Source organism: Pinus tabuliformis, chromosome 9 (genome assembly GCF_031772625.1).
Source record: "Pinus tabuliformis cultivar Carrire ecotype Pingquan chromosome 9, CPIR1, whole genome shotgun sequence".
NCBI lineage: Eukaryota > Viridiplantae > Streptophyta > Pinopsida > Pinales > Pinaceae > Pinus > Pinus tabuliformis.
Genome location: NC_142307.1, coordinates 767590501 through 767609364, shown reverse-complemented (window position 1 = coordinate 767609364; position 18864 = coordinate 767590501). Strand labels below are relative to the sequence as shown.

The following is an 18864-nucleotide window of genomic DNA, read 5'->3' as shown; positions in this document are numbered from 1 at the left end:
AGAGTTTCTTGGAGTAGTCTTTGAGGAGTGTGGCACACTTGGAATTTTGGAGTAAGAAGACAAATGAAGAGTAGGAAATCGCAAGAGGAAATTGGTATTAGTAGCTATAGTGGGTTTTGCTTGCAGGTACCGAGTTGCATGTACGTTTTCCTCACTAGCTTTGGCATGCATGGCATATGCATGTGGTTTATTGGTCATGATCTATCATTGGCATGGAGGATTTCCTGGATTGACAATGGATTTGCCTAGCCTTTCCAATTCATGGATAGCCATGGTGTTGTGGGTTTATTTTTATTTTTTTTTTGTTGATTCTCATGTTTCCTTTAGCTTGGGCTGAGTTACTAGTTCCTAGAGCCTTGGTTGGACAAACGCTTTGGAGCCCTGTAATAGCTTGGGTTTAGTTACTATTCATAGAGCCTTGGTTGGAAAAACACTCTAGAGCCCTTGGTGGGTTGAGTTAGTAGTCCTGGAGCCTTGGTTGGATAAATTCTCTAGAGCCTGACAGCGATTGTGGGTTCAGCTACTGATCCAGATGGATACTAAAAGGCTCAAAATTTTATTGTCTCAAAATTCATTGATGATAGAACTATTGCGTAGTTTTCATTGCCACAATTCCAACGGTTCAAATGGCACGTCAAACAGACGTCATATGAAAAAGTTATCATGTTCTGATCACATTGGGAAACAGGAAAAATTTTGTGCAGGTCTACACAGTCAACAGTCCGTACTGCTGACATGGCACATGGTTGGGCCTACTGATTTGGAACATGACTGGGCAAGGTGACTGGACTTCAGGATTCAATGGCAAAAAAAACACTTGGAATTCTCTCGTTGGTGCTGACTTGGTGGATTATTGATTGGTTGTTGGTGTGTGGTGATGTGGACCAACTGGAGGTCGCCACATGGCCTAATCAGAGGTTGCCACATGGAACCTCGATGGCCAATTTTTTTTAAGGGTCAGATTAACATCATCAAGAGTCGAACACACGACCTCGCATGAACTAACCGAGCCCTCCACCACTACACCGAACTATGACTTGTTAAACATAAGCGGGAAAACCATATTTAAATTTATGGTTGGTGGCATATGGAATGGGGCGTCGGGCTAAGGCCTAGCCCCTGGTCACCCCAGCGGAACGGAACCACAGGCAGGGGGCCAAGGGCTAGGCCCTAGCCCAACCCCGTGACCATAACCGTGGCATTAACCACAATTGCCCACCCATGTGACATGTTCCGCAGAATACGCCCTTTACCACTGACAACATTAACCTCTAACGTAGATGTGATATGTGACCAGCGCTAACCGCCAACCGTGATTGTCAAAACTTCAAACTGCAACACTCACCGCCAGTCAAACCGTTGAGCGCTAACCGCACCATGTGAATGCGCTAGCCCGACCACCGTGACCTCCAAGTGAAGACCATCGAGCGGAGGAGTTAAGGGGCCAGCCCCGGTCCCATGGGGACCTCACATGACAATGTGCGTAGAATGGAGCCAGTGGAGGAGGCCAGCCCATAGGGGGCGAGCCCTAGGTCCCATGGGGACCATACGACCAAGTGCACGTAGAAAGGAGTCAGCGAAGGAGGCCAGCCCATGGGGGCCTAGCCCCAGGTTCCATGGGGACCCACATGCCTGAGTGCACAGAAAACATAAACAACCCGAGGGGGCCAGCCCCAGGTCTTATGGAGGACTCACATGACTAAAGGACGCATGTAGACAGGGCCTAGATAAAGCCCCCAAACTTCGGCACCCAACACGGTCACATGGCCGCCATGTGGCCGTATTTTTTTGGGACTGGGGGCTTAATGGCGCCCTTAACGGTCCTACAATTTCGCCCATCGAGCAGGAATCGTGCCAGGTTTAACAGGTAGTTTCCATGTTTGGGGCACTCGAGCCAAGTTTTGGCCGAATTGTAGGATGGTTAGCTAGAGAACTTGAGAAAAGGAGGAAGGAGGCATAACTTCCTCAGTTTTTGGTCTTTTCAGGAGCAAGAAGAGGCTAGACAAGCATTTTTGGGTCTTTTGAATCCATTGTAATAGGTTTCAAAGCCATTGGAGCACTGCGAATGTATGTAATCACTATTTTGAGCATAACGATATAGGGCCAAGCCATTAGAAGTTGGACCAAGGAGATGTAGCCCAGGAGAGGTGAACTCCTTCATCAATTGTTGAGTGTATTACTGTTATGGTGATGTTTATGTTTGTTACATGATGTTGTTCAACATTTTATTTATGTTAATTTGCTCATGAAATGCACATAAAAACTCATAGTTAACTTGCAATTTATCTCATAAACCCTCAAGCACTTTGTTTATATTCTAAATTGGATTTAAGCACATCAATCTTAACTTTCCCATTCAAATCAAGTTTGGTATTAGAGCTATTGGTTTACTTGTGCAAGGAGGATTTAATTATTTTGCAAGTGTTTAAATGCTTACAAGGTTGAAGCTCAAGAGAGGAGAAGGCAAGCTTGTGGGTGTAGGTTCTCAAATTGGAGCAAGGAGAAGGAGGACACAGTTGCCAAAATCTTCGCCCCAAGTTTCAACTCTTGTTGTAGCTGAGGCTTCAGTAATAATGGTCATGAGTTCAAAGCATGATAGTCTCCAAGATTCAGAGGACATTATTGCATTTCTCCAACAAGAGAACATGGAGCTCAAAAGACTACTTGAAGTTGTTGAGGAAGAGAATAAAAAGATGTGCCTCATGTTGCAGAATGTTGCGGAGGAACAGACTGATGAGTGTTCTACTACCAAAGCAGCAAAGAGTCCCTCCAATACTAATCAAGCTTGTGGACATGGAAGGAATGTGACCTATGGCTCTTGTCAAATGGAGGACACCTCCTATATACCAAGGACACAAGGAGGTTTCCTTGAAGCATCCTCCACCGCTTCGTCTAGGACAGAGAAGAAGGAGGAAACATTGGATGAGTACCCACAAGAGGCTAGTGCAGAAAGCCCCTCAAAGAAGCAAGATGGCCAAGTCTGCACCTTTTGTCCGCATGATAATGAGGATGAGGTTCTATCAATGCCAAAGTCCAAGGAGTTGAAAGAAGAAAGACTAAGCGTCCAAGAAGGAACCTCAAGAATTAGGAAAGATTTTAAGAGCATCTTTGTCCCTCAATTGAAAGATGAGGAAAATGGTAAGCATTTACATGCAGTTTCTTTACATGAAATTGTTGGTTTAAGCTCTTGTTCAGCCTTTGAGAAGCATAGCAAAGGAAAAGGAACAATTCTCTTTGTCCAAGATGGGTTACAAGGGAGGAGGTTTTGGAGTGAACAAACAAGGCATTATCCATCAAATTGAGACAAAGGAGAGACCTCGATATGAAGGCTTGGACTATGTTGAAAAGGGAGAATGGTCTTCCAACGATAGCTCTTGGGTATCATGTTCTTTTTGTCATAAGAGAGTACATGACGAGGAAAATTGTTGGGATTTGCATACGGAATTGGTACTAGCTTGGTTTCTAAAGCAAAAGGAGGACATGAAATGTAAGACCTCTCCAAAGAGAGATGAGCAAGTTGAAGAAGAGACTAAGACAAGTTCTTCTCGCCATTCAAGTTCCTTGTGTAAGAAGCATGGTTCAAAGGATAACAAGGGAAGGTATAAGCCTCACTCAAATATTTTCTTTGATTTTGAGCCACATGATCAATTGAATAAAGATTTATGGAATATGGTTCCATGCATTTTCTGTCATTCACCTAACCATAGTGTGAAGAAGTGTCAGCAAAGGAAAGAGTTGCTTGAATATGGGAATGAAACAAAGAAGAAATACTCTCTTCTAAGTTCGAAGACAATGTCATCAAGTAGCAAGCACAAAAATTTCTCCACCCATTGTAATATCAATGGACATTGGGTCGAGAAGTGTTGGAAATTGCATCCGCAACTTCATCCTAAGAAGGGAAAGCAAGACATGCAAGCACCTGAAGAGGAAGCAACAAAGAAAAAAGTGGCGCAAGTTGCGACCATCCATGAAGCGACTCAAGAAGAAGAAAAAGTTCAAGTAGAGGGTCCATTCACTTGGTTGGGTAAGAAATGGGAAGACTACTTGTCCATTTGAATATTGTAAATATCTTTGTAAAGCCCATGTCGTTTTTCCCCATAGTTGGGCATTTTGTAAAGTGATGCATGTATAAATCACTATTCTGCGACATAGTGCTTCTTTTGACTATAGATAAGTCAAATAAAGTTTGGGGAGTTTCTATAATGAGTTTGAATTTTGTCTATAAGGCTTTTGGAGACCAAAAGTCCTTTTTGTGGGGAGGCATGATCTAGATGGATCCTAAAAGGCTCAAGATTTTATTGTCTCAAAATTCATTGATTATAGAACCACTGTGTAGTGCTCATCGCCACGATTTCAACGGCACAAATCGCACGTTAAACGAACATCGTATAAAAAATTTATCGTGTTCCAATCGTTTTGAGAAACAAGCAAAATTTTATGCAAGTTTGCCCAGTCAGCAGTCCATACTGCCGACGTGACATACTAACTAGGCTTGTTGATTTAGCACATGACTGGGCAAGGTGACTAGGCTTCAGGATCCAATTGTAGCACGACACTTGGCATTCTCTCATTGGTGCTGAGTTGGCAGATTATTCATTGGTTGTTGGTGTGTGGTGACGTGGACCAACCATAGGCCACCATGTGGCCTAGCCGAAGGCTGCCACGTGGCACCTTGGTGGCCAATTATTTTTTTAAGGGTAGGATTAACACCGTCGAGAGTCGAACACATGACCTCGCAAGAACTAACAGAGCCCTCCACCGCTACACCGAATTATGACTTGTTAAACATAGGTGGCAAAACCATATTTAAATTTATGGTTGGAGGCATATGGAATGGGGCGTCGGGCTAAGGCCCAGCCCTTGGTCACCCCAGTGAAACGAAACCGCGGGTGGGGGGCTAAAGGCTAGTCCCTAGCCCAAACCCATGATCATAACCGTGGCATTAACCACAACTGTCCGCCCATGTGACATGTTCCACAGACTACGCCCTTTACCACTGGAAACATTAACCTCCAATGTTGTTGTGATATGTGACATGTGCTAACCACAAATCGTGACCGTCAGACCTTCAAACCGCAACACTCACCACCAGTCAAACCATCGGGCATTAACTGCGCCATGTGAATGTGCTAGCCCAACCACCGTGACCACCAAGTGAAGACCGCCGAGCGGAGGAGTTAATGGGCCAGCCCTTGTCCCATGGGGACCTCACATGACCATGTGCGCAGAACTGAGCCAGCGGAGGAGGCCAGCCCCAGGTCCCATGGGGACCCACATGCCTGAGGGCACAGAGAATGAAGCCAGCCGGGGGGGCCCAGCCCCAAGTCCTATGGAGGACTCACAAGATCGAAGGGCGCACACAAACAGTGGTTAGACAGAGCCCACAAACTTTGGTACCCAAAGCAGTCACATGGTTGCCATGTGGGCATATTTTTTGGGACTGGGGGATTCATGATGCCCTTAACAGTCCTACAATTTTTCCTGCCAAGCAGGAATCATGCCAGGTTTAATGGGCAATTTCCACGTTTGGGGCGCTCGATCTAGGTTTTGGCCGAATTGTAGGATGGTTAGCTGGAGAACTTGGGAAAAGGAGGAAGAAGGCATAACTTCCTCAGTTTTTGGTCTTTTCAAGAGCAAGAAGAGGCTAGATAGACATTTTTGGGTCTTTTGAAGCTATTGGAATAGGTTTCAGAGCCATTGGAGCTCTGTAAATGTATGTAATCACTATTTTGAGCATAATGATATAGGGCCAAGCCATTGGAAGTTGAACCAAGGAGATGTAGCCTAGGAGGGGTGAACTCCTTCATCAATTACCGAGTGTATTACTATGATGATGATGTTTATGTCTATTACATGTTGTTCTTTAGTGTTTTATTTATATTAATTTGCTCATGAAATTCACATAAAAACTCATGGTTAACCGGAAATTTATCTCATAAACCCTCAAGAACTTTGTTTATATTATGAATTAGATTTAAGCACAACAAACATAGCTTTCCCATTCAGATCGGTTACTAGTCTTGGACCTTGGTAGAAACAATCTGGTAATAGTTTGTGATGTTCGACCGTGAGGTGGAAGCACTCTTTGATGGGTTGAGGTGGTTTGGCCTCTGGAAGCCCTTAATGGTTTTGATTGATGTGTTTTATGAGATCCCAAGTTCATGCTTAGAATATTGCATGGGGGTGACTGGATGAAGAGAGATTTGGCTCAACCATGTCTATGGTCGGGTGGTTCGTGGAAGTCCCGAACATGGTTGGCCTTTGCATCAATAATATGAAGTTATTTCTCCTTGTTATTTCATGAGTATTATACTGGTTTATATGTGGATTACATGGTTGTTGTTTGCTTGGTATTTATGTTGTTATTATGCGAGATATGAACATGTATTATGATAGTGGCTATGTATGGCTCCCATCACGCTTTTACTCGTAAATGAATGAACAATGTATCTATGGCATAATAGATGAAATTTCAGCTAATGTGTTGAGGCATCAATGCTTCTTAGTGATTCGCAGATAAGTATGAGACCCCTATGCTCGAACTTATTGTTTAAACCTGTAGGTTACATATTCGTGACATGTTTGATGAAATGCATGTCGTGGCTAGTAGGGGTCTAGTCTAGACCTTGTCACTCTTTTGGAAAATGCATCTTTGTTCGGTCGTGTAAATTCATTTCTGAAATTTGCATTGAGTTATGGGCAGTGACCTGAGCTCTGGGCCTGAAAAAGTGGCACAAATCCCAAAGTCACAAGCACGAGTCTAAGGAGAAAAGTCCCCAAATGCATGCATACCCATATTGTGGGAATGTCTGGGGCCTCCTAGATGCAACTTTTCCCTATCAAGGGAGCATCTGAGGGTTTAATGCTTTAAAAACTTAGTGGGACCCAGGGGTTGGTTACCTGAGTGGTTGGGAGGGTTCCTGGGAGTTATGTTGCTGATGTGGAAGGTTTGTATATTTTTTCCCTCGATTTCACTTCCTTAAAATGACTTAGGAAGTTGAATCCTATTATAGTGGTCTCTCGTCGCATATTTACCCCAGTTAAACGATTACTTAGATAGATATGAGATAAAAATGTTACAAATCCAAAAACATCTGCAAAAATATAAATTTACTTTTAAATCATTTAAATTTGTTTCTTCTAATTACATAAATATTTGAAATTGTATTAAATCATTACTTAAGTTTAAGTGACATTCTGTTTAAAATTTAAAATATATATTTTCAAATAAATAAATCCAACATCCTCAAAAATATTCATCCTCAAATTTTTTTTTCATTTTTTTTAAATATAATTTTTTTTAAATATAATTTTTTTTTTCATTTTTTTTAAGTAACTAAATATGAATGTAAATGATATCAAATTATATAAATAAGGACATTTCAATAACAACTTAGTGGTATCACTAGCACACCAACTTGATTTCACCAACCAATCCAAATCAATGAAAAAATAATTACCCAAAATATATTTGTTGATTATATATTTTAAGTGATAAAAGTTATAAAAGAGGAAAATCATGTATGCAAGAGAGAAGGGCTAACTCAATACCCATGCTAGAAATAAGGACCTTATTGCATAAGAGTGACTTTATAAGTCATTTAAATATAATACAATAAATATATAACTAAAATATACTTACAAGATTATGAAATTAGACAATAAAAAAATGGCTCATACCTGTAATGTCTAATTCTTATTTTAAAGATTCCATGGTTAGATTGACAATAATCCTTTGAAAAATGCACCCTAAAGATTGGAATTAGTAGACATCGTGTGCACTACATCTTAGTTTTATCATTACACATACTTTTTGTGTCCAATATTATTATGAAAGTATGGTAATATGATTCCTTAGATCCGAGAGGGGATCAAATCTAGCACGAGGGCACCAATATTATGCATCACCCATAGAGGAATTTAAATCTCTGCGTATAATAAAATTCTCATCACACGGGAAGTATTTTTTGAAGAATTCATTCTAGAAACAAACTCGGTCCTCATTAGGTCCATAAATATTGATGAAGGTAAAAATGTTATCCAATTCCATAGAAAAACCAACCAGACCTAAGCCTGAGGGGATACTCCATGAATTTTGAACTTTGATCTTCCAGGAATCCCACCCCAAGGCCAATCCACCTGATTTATCATGAGCATTTTGAGGAAGAAAATTCCAAGAGGGTAGAGTAGATTCAAGGTATTTTTTAATGATTTTACCCTCCCCAGTAGTTTCTTGATGAAAAAGAACATTGGGTTTCTCTGTTTGAAACGATCTCCTAAGAGCAAGTTTTTTCAGTTTACTTGCCAATCCTCTAAAATTAAAACAAATAATTTTCATTTGGGAACTCGATGGAGGGTTATCAATGCTCTAAGAGCCACGTTGATGGAATTTTGTATGCTCGTAGCCATGTCCTCATGGGTTTTAGATTTAGCCAAAGATATATGAGTTTTCCCCCCCTACGCTTAAAAAAATGGTCAACTATATAGAACTATCCAAGGCCACCTTGGAGGCCATTAAACATAGAGAGGATAAGTATTGGCCTTAAATTATAAAAGGATATCCACTTCATCCAAGGAATCAGAGTCCATAGAATAGATAGATGCTTTTGGGGATGGGAAACCAGATGATCGAGGTGGGATAGGACATGAGGCCTTCACAAGGGATAGGCAAGCAAACAACTTCAAAGAAACCACATAATCCATACCAATAGTCGAAAGACCCTATTATTTCCATAAATTAGAAAATGAGATAACAAGTAAAGAGATGGGGGAGGGAAAGTAGAAGTACCATGGAACAAATCATCCTCCGCAGACTAGTTGATCATGACTAGATGCTCAAGAATTGTAGCTTTTGTTTGAGATGCCTTTGAAAATTCCATCAATGTACAAGACACTGCAAAAATGCTCGGCACCATAGAATCAAACCGCACACATTATGTGGCCTAAATACCTGTGTGATCTTCCTGTCCCTCCCCATTAGTCTTTTGTTTCTTGGTGGATTTTCCAAATATAATGGATCTATTAAAAGTAAGACTATAATTGTTTACCAAGAGACCTTATTTATAGGACCTCCTATATCATAATGCCATACCTTTGTAATGCAATATTTGTAACCTGACTGAGTCCTTCCCAATGTTCATGGTTTAATGTAGGTTCTTCTAAAGGTCCAAACTAGCCAAAAACTGAGCCACTGACATATGTTTCACCTCCTTATAGGAGTAATCCATGCCCAAAAATCACACTAAGTCTTGTCCCAGATTTTCAAAGCTTTGAGGGTTCCACGTATAGGGAAATAAACTAGGAAACCAAACCCAAACCGACACCACATCAAGTTGTTCCCTGTTCGTGTAAAATAATGGGGTCCAAAATTTGAAAAGAACTCGAGAAGTCAATTTCCCATACCTCTTTCACCACATTATCTTCATCCTCGTGACACTTAAATTTTAATTAAATCCAGCCCTTTACTAGAAGATAAATGTCCAAAGTTTCATTGACCAATGGGAAAACATTATGGCCTCTCTATTCAAAAATGGTTTCTAAACATGACTTCTTGGCTATTGGCTCTACCCACTAGAGCTTTCTCAATGAGATTCACTGCTTCTACCATCTCTACATCATTACCCAAGCATAAATTATAAGGGGCCGATGATTTATCACTTTTCAAGATCCTCTTCTTCTTCCTTTTTGTAGGGGACCCCTTACCACCTGAATCTTGTAACTTAGGGTTTATAGTTTCCTCTGCATAAGCAATTAGACAGGACCCACAATTTGGACCTGGCAATGTATCATCCAGAAACACTAAAACATGTGGAAGAAATGCTTCAAGAGAGGGAATCTTAGAGACTGATAAGGGAATTTCTCAAAAGGTTGTTATTATCATTGATGTATCAACAAAGTATGATGAGTGTAAATTAAATCCCAATACCGGAGAGATCATTGAAAAAGACCGCGAAAGGCCCAATAAAGCCTCATTGGGTATAGGTGGGTCCAGGATAATAAGATACCCCACATTAACAACTTGAGTAAAATCACTAGGATGGGGTAGAAAATTTACCTGTGAGACCACTGGTGAAATCCTCGGGCATATGGCAATGGAGAGTTGGAAGTCTCCAAGGAATAGCCAATTCTCGGACTAAGAGAGCTCCACAGAAGAAAATAAACCCCTGTCATCACCACCAAGGAAAGAGCCACAACCCTTCCCAAAAGAAACAGATCCTCTAGAAGAGATAAAAATAGGCCCCCTAAATGGGCTCATTGATTCATAGTTAACCATCTATAGATCTTCCATACTTCCACCACACTATGATTGCCAAATACAAAAAACAATGCAATTGTCTCCAACAAGTGCCCAGAAAATGAAAGTTGACCAAGGTGTGTGAACCATGGTTAAAAAAATGTAAAATAAAACTTACCACCCCCAAGAAGAAGTTCGCCAGTCTAAGATAATAAAGCACCACATAGAGAACATGAATCACCCAACTCCACATCAGTGTTATCAAGTGTGGGTTTCCATGCCACCTACACAACAAACCCTAGTCGACGTCCATTAGGCTATCATCGATCAAACCCTCTCCTGTTCAATTTGTAGACTCTTCCATGGTGGATCATTATTTTCGACAGATAAAGTAATTGAAAGTAAATGTTCCTATATTTTTACTTTACACAAGAGAGATATAATTGATCTAATTCTTAATATGAAATCAATATGTGACATATAAAAGGTATTAATACTGAAATTCAATACGAACCTTAAATAAAATATTTCAATATGAACATTAAGTAAAATATTTTAATATTTACTATATAGAGATAGCCAAATATTTCTTATTCTATTGATATGGGTTTTCTAATTCCTTTCATAGTTAGCATGAAGTTAACACATAAATACACATATATAAATACTTAGCTTAAATCCATATCAAGCTCAAATATATCAACTCCTAAAAGTGATCAATGTCTTGAGATGTAAACATTTATTCAAGTTTTACACTCTAAAAGAGGCTTACATGTCAAGAAATTTGATCTCCCTAGATAGTTATGGCATTAAGATGGATCTATGTTAGTATTCTAATAAGTTGTGCATGTACCTATGACAATTTATCCTACTTAATAACTTGCTATTTTTACATATTTCCATTGCAAGTAACATGTTGTGAGGGAGAAGCATTAATTTGCACCAACCCTCATTATATTTACTTGAAATTTTAGTTGAAGTCAATGGTAATTCGAAAGGGGATGGATTTTAGATGCTAATTCTTTCTAAACCTTTGGAGAATAAACTATGAGGCCACTGTAGAGAAAATTACTATAATTAAAAATAATATCACATCTAATTTTAAAAGAAATTGTAGTGCAATTAAGAAAGAAAGAATTATAAAAAATTAATAGAATATAGAAAGGTCATTAACTTCAACCTAAAATATCAAAAATGCATTTCTTATAGCTAGTTTAAAGAAGAAGATTAACAATGCCAAAATATGAGAACTCTATTTCGAAACAAAGCATTAAACAATTACTAAAATTCTAGGAATGAAGAATTTTTCATCTTTGTCATAATGTGAAGGTGGAAGATGAAAAACATTGTTTTTAAATATTTTACATATATCTATATTAAATTTTGATTTCAAAATATTTATATTACTATTTTTAATTAATTTCTTATTTTTTAAAATAAACTTAAATTTAAATCTATAAATGATAATAATCATCATTATCAATATAAATATTTTTCATTTTAATTTTTAATCACTTAATATTAACACCATAATCTTAAAAAGCTCCAAGGGTTAGCTCAATTAGTCAAGGTCCTATTGCTAAATCACCTCACCATTGGGAGGTCATAGGGTCAATTCTCCTTGATGCCCTCGGGGTCAAGCTCTGATCGGTTTGGCCAATGTGATGTGATCCCTTCGGGTGGATCTACCAAGATTTTCCTTAGAAAACACCATAATCTTAATAATTATATAATTTTTAATATTTTAGAGACACTTACCAATCTTCTTCACACATTGTGCTTCTTCTTCTTTTTCCATATCATTAAATTAAAGTTCATACTTATTTTTCCCTTGGAAAAAGTCGTAATTTCTATTAACTTAAGAAATTACATTTTGTAGATGCCGAGGCATATGCATATGGAGGCTTTACTTGCCTTATCAGGAGACATATAAGTCTGTTTACAAAAATTTAAACTGCTGAGTGGTAGATCTCCTCGCAGGGAGTCTGGAGTCAGTGTTAATCAAAACTGCCCTCAACAGCTAGAGGGAAAAAGAAGCGAAAATATATATATCTTCTCTGTACAGAGAGAGTACTATGTCTGTCTATACATAAACTGTTTTTACAGCCGACTGATAGAAAAACTAATACATGTTTTTACAATAAGCACTTCAAAAAACATGGGCTTAGAGCCCAATTTGTCCCTGTTCTATAAACGGTCTGTGGTAATATTGATGGTGGGTACCATCAATCTCCTCCTGTATCAACCAGACATTGTCCTGAAGATGTGTTGCCTCTTTTGAAAGTTGGTCAGCCTCCGTGTTTTGTTCCCTGTAGATATGTCGACAGACAAAAGAGTCAAATATGTTTATCAACCTGTGAGCTTCCTCCAGAATATGTCTGAGAGAATATGCATTGCATTGAGATGTATTATTGAGCCAATTACATACGATTTTTGAATCACCAAATAACTGCAGATGTGTACAATGATGAGATAATGCAAAATGTATGAGGTGTTTTGCAGAGCAGAGTTCGGCAAAATTGTTCGTGCCCATCCCCAAGTTTATTTGGATTTTGAAGCAGTGTTTATCATTCAGGTGTAAGATAAGTCCCCCTCCACAGCCAGCTTCCTGGGCTGAGCCATCAAAATATGCCCAAGGTTTAGATTTATCTATGATCTCCGGGGAGATGATGCGCTGAGGGGCAACAGGGTCCTCTTCTGGAAGGTGATCATAATCTGAGATTATGTGCTGAGTGATGGATGGCCAGTGTGGTTCTCTGAGATTGAAGATGGATTGATTCCTAGCTATCCAGATGGCCCAGTTGACAAGGAGAGGCATGTTCCTGGCTTTGCCTTTATGAGCAAGGCACCATGAGTTCCAAGCATCTTGGATGTTGTTGCCTTGCCAGGGGAGTAAGGAAGGGTAGTGAGCAGATATACCGTTCCATAACTCTTTAGATGAAGTGCAATTCAGGAAGAGATGTTCGGTGTTCTCATCAGCCATACGACACAGATGGCATCGGAAGGGGCCGTGGAAGGATCTCTTCATCAGATTGGCACCCGTAGGGATCTTGTCTAAGAGTATATTCCACATTAACAGGCGGGTGCGTGGGGCGGCCTTGAGTTTCCAGAAGGATTTCCAAGTAGGGTCAATAGATTGAGGTTTATGGGGTTCCATGAGGCAGATGTATCCTTCTTTCGGGGAGTAAAGACCAGTCTTGGCAAGGGCCCAGATGATTTCGTCGGGCTCCTCTGTTAAGCGAATGTGGGCCTGTGTGAGGGCTTCAATATATAGCTGCCAGTCTTGTCTCCAATGCACAGGTATGTCCAAATCATAAGCTGTTTTCCAAGCTTGTTGAAAGACAGTGGTGTTGATGTGGTCGCCAATGTGCTTGATGTATATGATGCCTCTATCATTTAGGTAGCTAATTAAAGCGGCAGGTAACCTGTGAGCGTTTCCGCATCCTACCCAAGGGTCCGTTCCAATGCGGACAGCGTTTCCTTCCTTAATTCTCCAGGTAATTCCAAGTCGCAGCAGGGGGAGAGCGTTCATCATTGCCTTCCATATGTTGGAGATATTGCTAGCTGGGGGACGAGACTGTCTGAGCCAATCCATCAAAGTTGTAGGCCATATATATTTCGCTAGTGCTACCCGGGTCCAGAGACTATTAGAGCTGATGAGCTGCCAGCCCAGTTTAGCAGCCAAGGCTTTCGAGAATAGCTCAAGCCTTTTTATGCCCCATCCTCCCCATCGTTTAGGTATAGCGATGCGATCCCATTTTACCCAAGCAAAAGTTTTCCCAGGTTGATTTCCCTTCCATAAGAATCTGCAACAAATGTTTTGTAGTCTGTTTAGTATGCCTTTTGGTATCCATGCAAGCGTCATCCAGAAAACTGGAGTGGCCTCAATAACAGCCTTGATGAGAGTTAATCTGCCAGCCCTGGATAGATATTTGTGGTACCAGATCTGTAATCTTTTCTCCACTTTTGCAATAAGCCATGTCCAGTCTGCTATCCTATACCCGAGAGGCTTTAAACGAAAGCCCAGATATTTAAGCCCATCATCCAAGTTAAGAGCAGAAAAAGGAAAACGCTGGGTAGTATAAATAGACTCATGCTGAGAGCAACCAATAATGGTGATGGTGGATTTACCTTCATTAATCATCATGCCCGTAGCCTGTTGGAAGAGCTTGAAGATATTGTACATAATTGAAGAATCTCCGATGCTTCCGTTTAAAAAGATCAGAACATCATCAACAAACAGAAGATGAGTCAGATAGAAATTATCCGAGATCTTGATGCCAGTAAGCTGATGTCTGTCCTTCGCCGCAGTGATGGATCTGCTCAGACCTTCCATAATGAGGAGGAAGAGTAGCGGGGAGAGGGGGCAACCCTGTCTGAGTCCCCTTTCTGATAGGAAGAAGGGGGTAGCTTCACCGTTAAGGAGGACACTATAGGAAACATCCTTGATACAGCTCATAATCCATTTAATGTAGGCATAAGGGAAGCCAAGGTGGGTAAGAATTAATCTGATGTAGAGCCAATTTTCCCTGTCAAATGCCTTAGAGAGGTCCACCTTGAGAATCATGCCCTTCTACTTCTTAGTCTTCAGAGTGTGGAGGAGTTCTTGAGCAGTGGCAATCGCTTCATGTATCTGTCGATGTTGGAGAAAAGAAAATTGTTCGGGGGATATATGACCAGACAGTATAGGCTTCAGGCGATTTGCTATAATTTTGGCTATAATTTTGTATAGAACATTACAGAGAGAGATGGGTCTAAAGTCATTAAAGGAGGTAGGAGAATCAGATTTCGGAATAAGGGCAATGAAAGTGGACTTGATGGCTGCATGAATACTACCTTTCCTCCTACTGTCCTCCACGATTCTGAGTAGATCATCTCCCAAAATGTCAAAAAATGCAATAAAGAATTCGATGGTCCACCCATCCGGTCCAGGGCTCTTGTCTTTTTTGAACCATTTAATGGTGGCCTCTAGTTCCTCCTTCGATACAGCCATCGTCAGGTTCTCCGAATCCTCTTGTTCCACAAATCTGGGGAAGTATTCAGCGACCCGCATTATCTCTAGTATGTTAGCCATACCGGGTGCCTTGTAGATGGATTTGAAATGTTCGTTAGCAAGTCTAGCTAGACCCTGCTGATCAGTAATCCTCTGCCCCTGAGCATTTTGTAGTTCCCAGATGGTGTTAATGGCTTTTCTGCCATTTGCAAATTTGTGGAAGAACTTAGTGTTATTGTCTCCATCAGACAGCCATATGGCTCTACTTCTAAGGCGCCAGCTCTCCTCTCTTTCCTTTAGAATTTGTGTGCGCTTAGATATAAGAGTAGAATATAGATCCTTGTTTTCCGGTGCTGTGAAGGTGCCATCTGACGAATCCTCAAATGTTGCAATGGCTCGTTCGGCCTCCTTCAGTATCTTGTCATCATTAATCCGCTTCAGGTGTGCCCAATTTCTGGAGAGGCTTTTGAGTTCAGATAATTTCCTTAAAAAACCAGTAGTATGCTCCTCCTCTTCCGTGATAGGATTTGATCTCCAATACTCCGATACAAGCTGATGATAGCTGGGATCCTTGAGCCAAGATGCATTGAATTTAAAAGGGCTTTTGATCCTCGGGGTATCCTCAGAGAGTTCCAGGAAGATAGGTCTGTGGTCAGATAAACCCCCGGTTCCAACCCACTGTCTAATGCGAGGGAGGAGAGTGAGGAAAGCCTCTTTGATGAGGAATCTGTCGAGTCTTCTAGCTAGGCTCTGATCACCACTTCTATTGTTGGACCAGGTATAATGTAACCTGACAGGAGGGATGTCAACCCAATGATGATCTTCAAGTAAGGTGGAAATCAAGTCGGACAGGTTATCCGCTTGGGCCGAGTGTCCCCAGGATTCACAGTGTCCCAAGGAGAAGTTCAAATCTCCTCCCAGGATGATGTTGTCTGCCCGGAAAAGTTCAGAAGCAAACAAGGTTCTCCAAAATGGTTCTCTGTCCACACAAGGTCCGTAAACATTGATGATACGAAACTCAGTGTTAAGAGAGCGGTCCAATAAGTCCATACCGATGTAGCCTCTGCCTCCCCAGGAGTTTCGAAGAACCAAGGATTTATTACAGAAACCGATAGCAATACCCCCCGATCTCCCAGATGCATCCAAAGCATGGAATGTCCAGTTCGGAAGCCAAGAGCGAAGAATAGGAATGAGGGTGTCAGCCGAGCAGAGGGTTTCCTGAAGAAAGATCACTTCCAAGGCAGTCGAGGTGAGCAGTCTTCGCAGGGCTAGTTTTTTATGGGGGCTAGCAACCCCTCGACAGTTAAAGGATAGAACTTTCATGGAGGGATAGGCTGAGGGCCATCTCTAGCTCTAAGGGCCCTGTCAATCGTTTGTTGTCGCCCAAGGGCAACTTCTTCCCCCGCTGTATGTCTGGCCTTAGTGAGTCGGGAGGGGCGGCCTCTAGCCGATTTAAAGGAGGTCGGGGGGTGAGTAGGTTCAATGCCTATCGCGTCGGCATCCTTTCCCTTTGTTCTGGATCGCAGAGGGTATCGAGGGGAAGAGGGAGGGGGGATGGAGGAGGGAGTGAGGGGGGTAAGGTGGGTAGGGGGGGTGGAAAGGAAGGGGAGGGGGAGGATATCAGGGAGGGGGGACAGAGGGAGGGGGAGAGTGAGGGAAAGGGAAGTGTGCATAGGAGGGAGGAGGGGGGGGTGATGCCCAGTGGGAGGGGGGGAAGCTGGAGGGAGCCAGAGGGGAAGGGGGGGAGGAGATACCCATGCAAGAGAGCGATGTAAAAATATGAGATATGCCAGATACAGATGATGAAGTAGGGAAAAACGTACCCGCGGTCGAGGCGACATCTCTAGTGGTGCCAGAGCTGATGGGCGGAGGAGGCGAGGCAGGTATGGAGTCCGCTGGACGCTTATCAGCTGCCTTTGTAGCAGAAGTGCCCTGTAAGTCTCTTGGATTGCCTGGTGCATTATCCACCGGTAGTTGTGATGGCTCTCCTTCCTTCTCCTGGGGCTGTGATGGTCCACCCTCCGTCGATTCCGGATCTCGGTTCTGCTCAGGGCCCCTTTTTTTGTGGAGGAGGGGGCAGTCCCTGTATAGGTGCCCAACCTTGTGACATCTGCGGCAGCGATATGGAATGCCTTCGTAATCAATGATCTGCTTGCGGGATGTGTCCCGCCATTGGATGGTGATGTATTCCAATAGACCTCCTCTGGTGTCGAGATTAATAAGAATTCGAGCGTAGGCCATCATACCTGTTTGCAGATATGATTTGTCGTATTCCATATAAGTGCCGATGGCGTTACCAATCCGTTTGAAGATGTCCTCGGACCAGTATTGTAAAGGGAGGCCCGACAATCGAATCCATACAGGTCCAATACCGATCTGCTCAGTCTCGGGGTCAAAAAGTGGTGTCCAACGCTTCAGCAATACCGGGGCATGCTCGAAATGCCAGTATGAGGATAGGACCCAATTTGTGTGGTCGGCACGAGCGAATCTCAGGGCGAACCATCCCCTCACAAAGGTCTGCACGAATGGGATGTCGACCAGATGGTGACCCCATACCTCAGTTGCCCAGGTCTTCAGTCGCGCGGCCGAGTAATTTCTTCCCCTGATGCGACCGACAAGGACTCTGTCCGCAAAGTCCATGGCTTCTCCCCACTGAATGTCCTCTTCCAGTCTCAAGAATATGTCGTCTGCCTTGGACTTAAAGCACTTATGCTTCTTCTTTGAACCCTGTGGGGGGTGGGGGGCGGAGCCCCGATATGAGACGGACCCGGTGAAGAGTGGGTAGGTCGGTGGCTGTGCGAGGAGGGGGGCAGATCAGCAGATTGGAGGGATCCGGCGAGCGGCGGGACAGCGGAGTAACTGCCGGATGGGGGAGCCTGAGAAGTGAAATTGTACGATGCAGAAGGGTAGTCGGTCACCGGAGGCAGAGAACTAGGGTTTGAGCCCGGGTAAGGGGGGTCTAAACCAGGGTTAGGGTTTAGACAAGCTGAGACAAACCCAAGTGTGGACGGAGATGCCGGAGGAGTGGAGAGAGCTGGCCAGGTGGGGGGATCGTCCGGCAGGACCACAGGAGGCCGGGAGGGTTCAGCCAGGGAGAATCCGGAGCTGAATAAGCAGGTCGACGTGGAAAATGGGGTACGCCAGATGGAAACCCCTTCCAACGGGTCATCGGAGTAATCAACGGCATCCAAGTCCTCCATGGTGACAGCTGCGCCTAGGAACGGAGAAGCCCTCCTTTCAACTGCAGGAAAAGGAAAGCAGGCACCCTCGAACCGGTCAACACAGTAACCGCAAGCACGCCACGAGAGGAGCGGTTGAGGAGACAGAGAGAATAAGACCCGTGAAACCCGCACAGTACAGATGCCTCCGGTGTAGCGACCGCAACAGGTAAACTGAGGGCGGAGAGTAGCGACAGTAAACGGGATGCGAACCGGGCGGGATACAGCGGCCGGTCTGAGTAACCGCTGCAGAGAGAAAACCCTAACCGAAACCTTCAGTTGCAGACTTCATCCTTCCGTCCCATCGATTGTTGATTCAAAAACCTCAAAGTTCATACTTATTATTAATATTTCCAATCATATAACATTTGATTCGATATGTTTCAAGCAACATTATCATTGAGATGAACTTGAGAACC

At 42.5% G+C, this 18864-nt stretch overlaps 1 protein-coding gene across 1 annotated transcript; it reads right to left on the bottom strand.

Moving 5' to 3' along the window:
• Positions 1-12398: 12398 nt before the first annotated feature.
• LOC149150990 (uncharacterized) lies at positions 12399-17867 on the bottom strand. Its single transcript, XM_089443008.1, has 3 exons — positions 17025-17867; positions 15187-16445; positions 12399-14664 (listed from the first exon to the last, which is right to left on the bottom strand). Exons 1-3 carry the CDS (start codon positions 17865-17867, stop codon positions 12399-12401), a joined length of 4368 nt encoding a protein of 1455 aa, XP_089299134.1.
• Between the last annotated feature and the right edge of the window lie 997 nt (positions 17868-18864).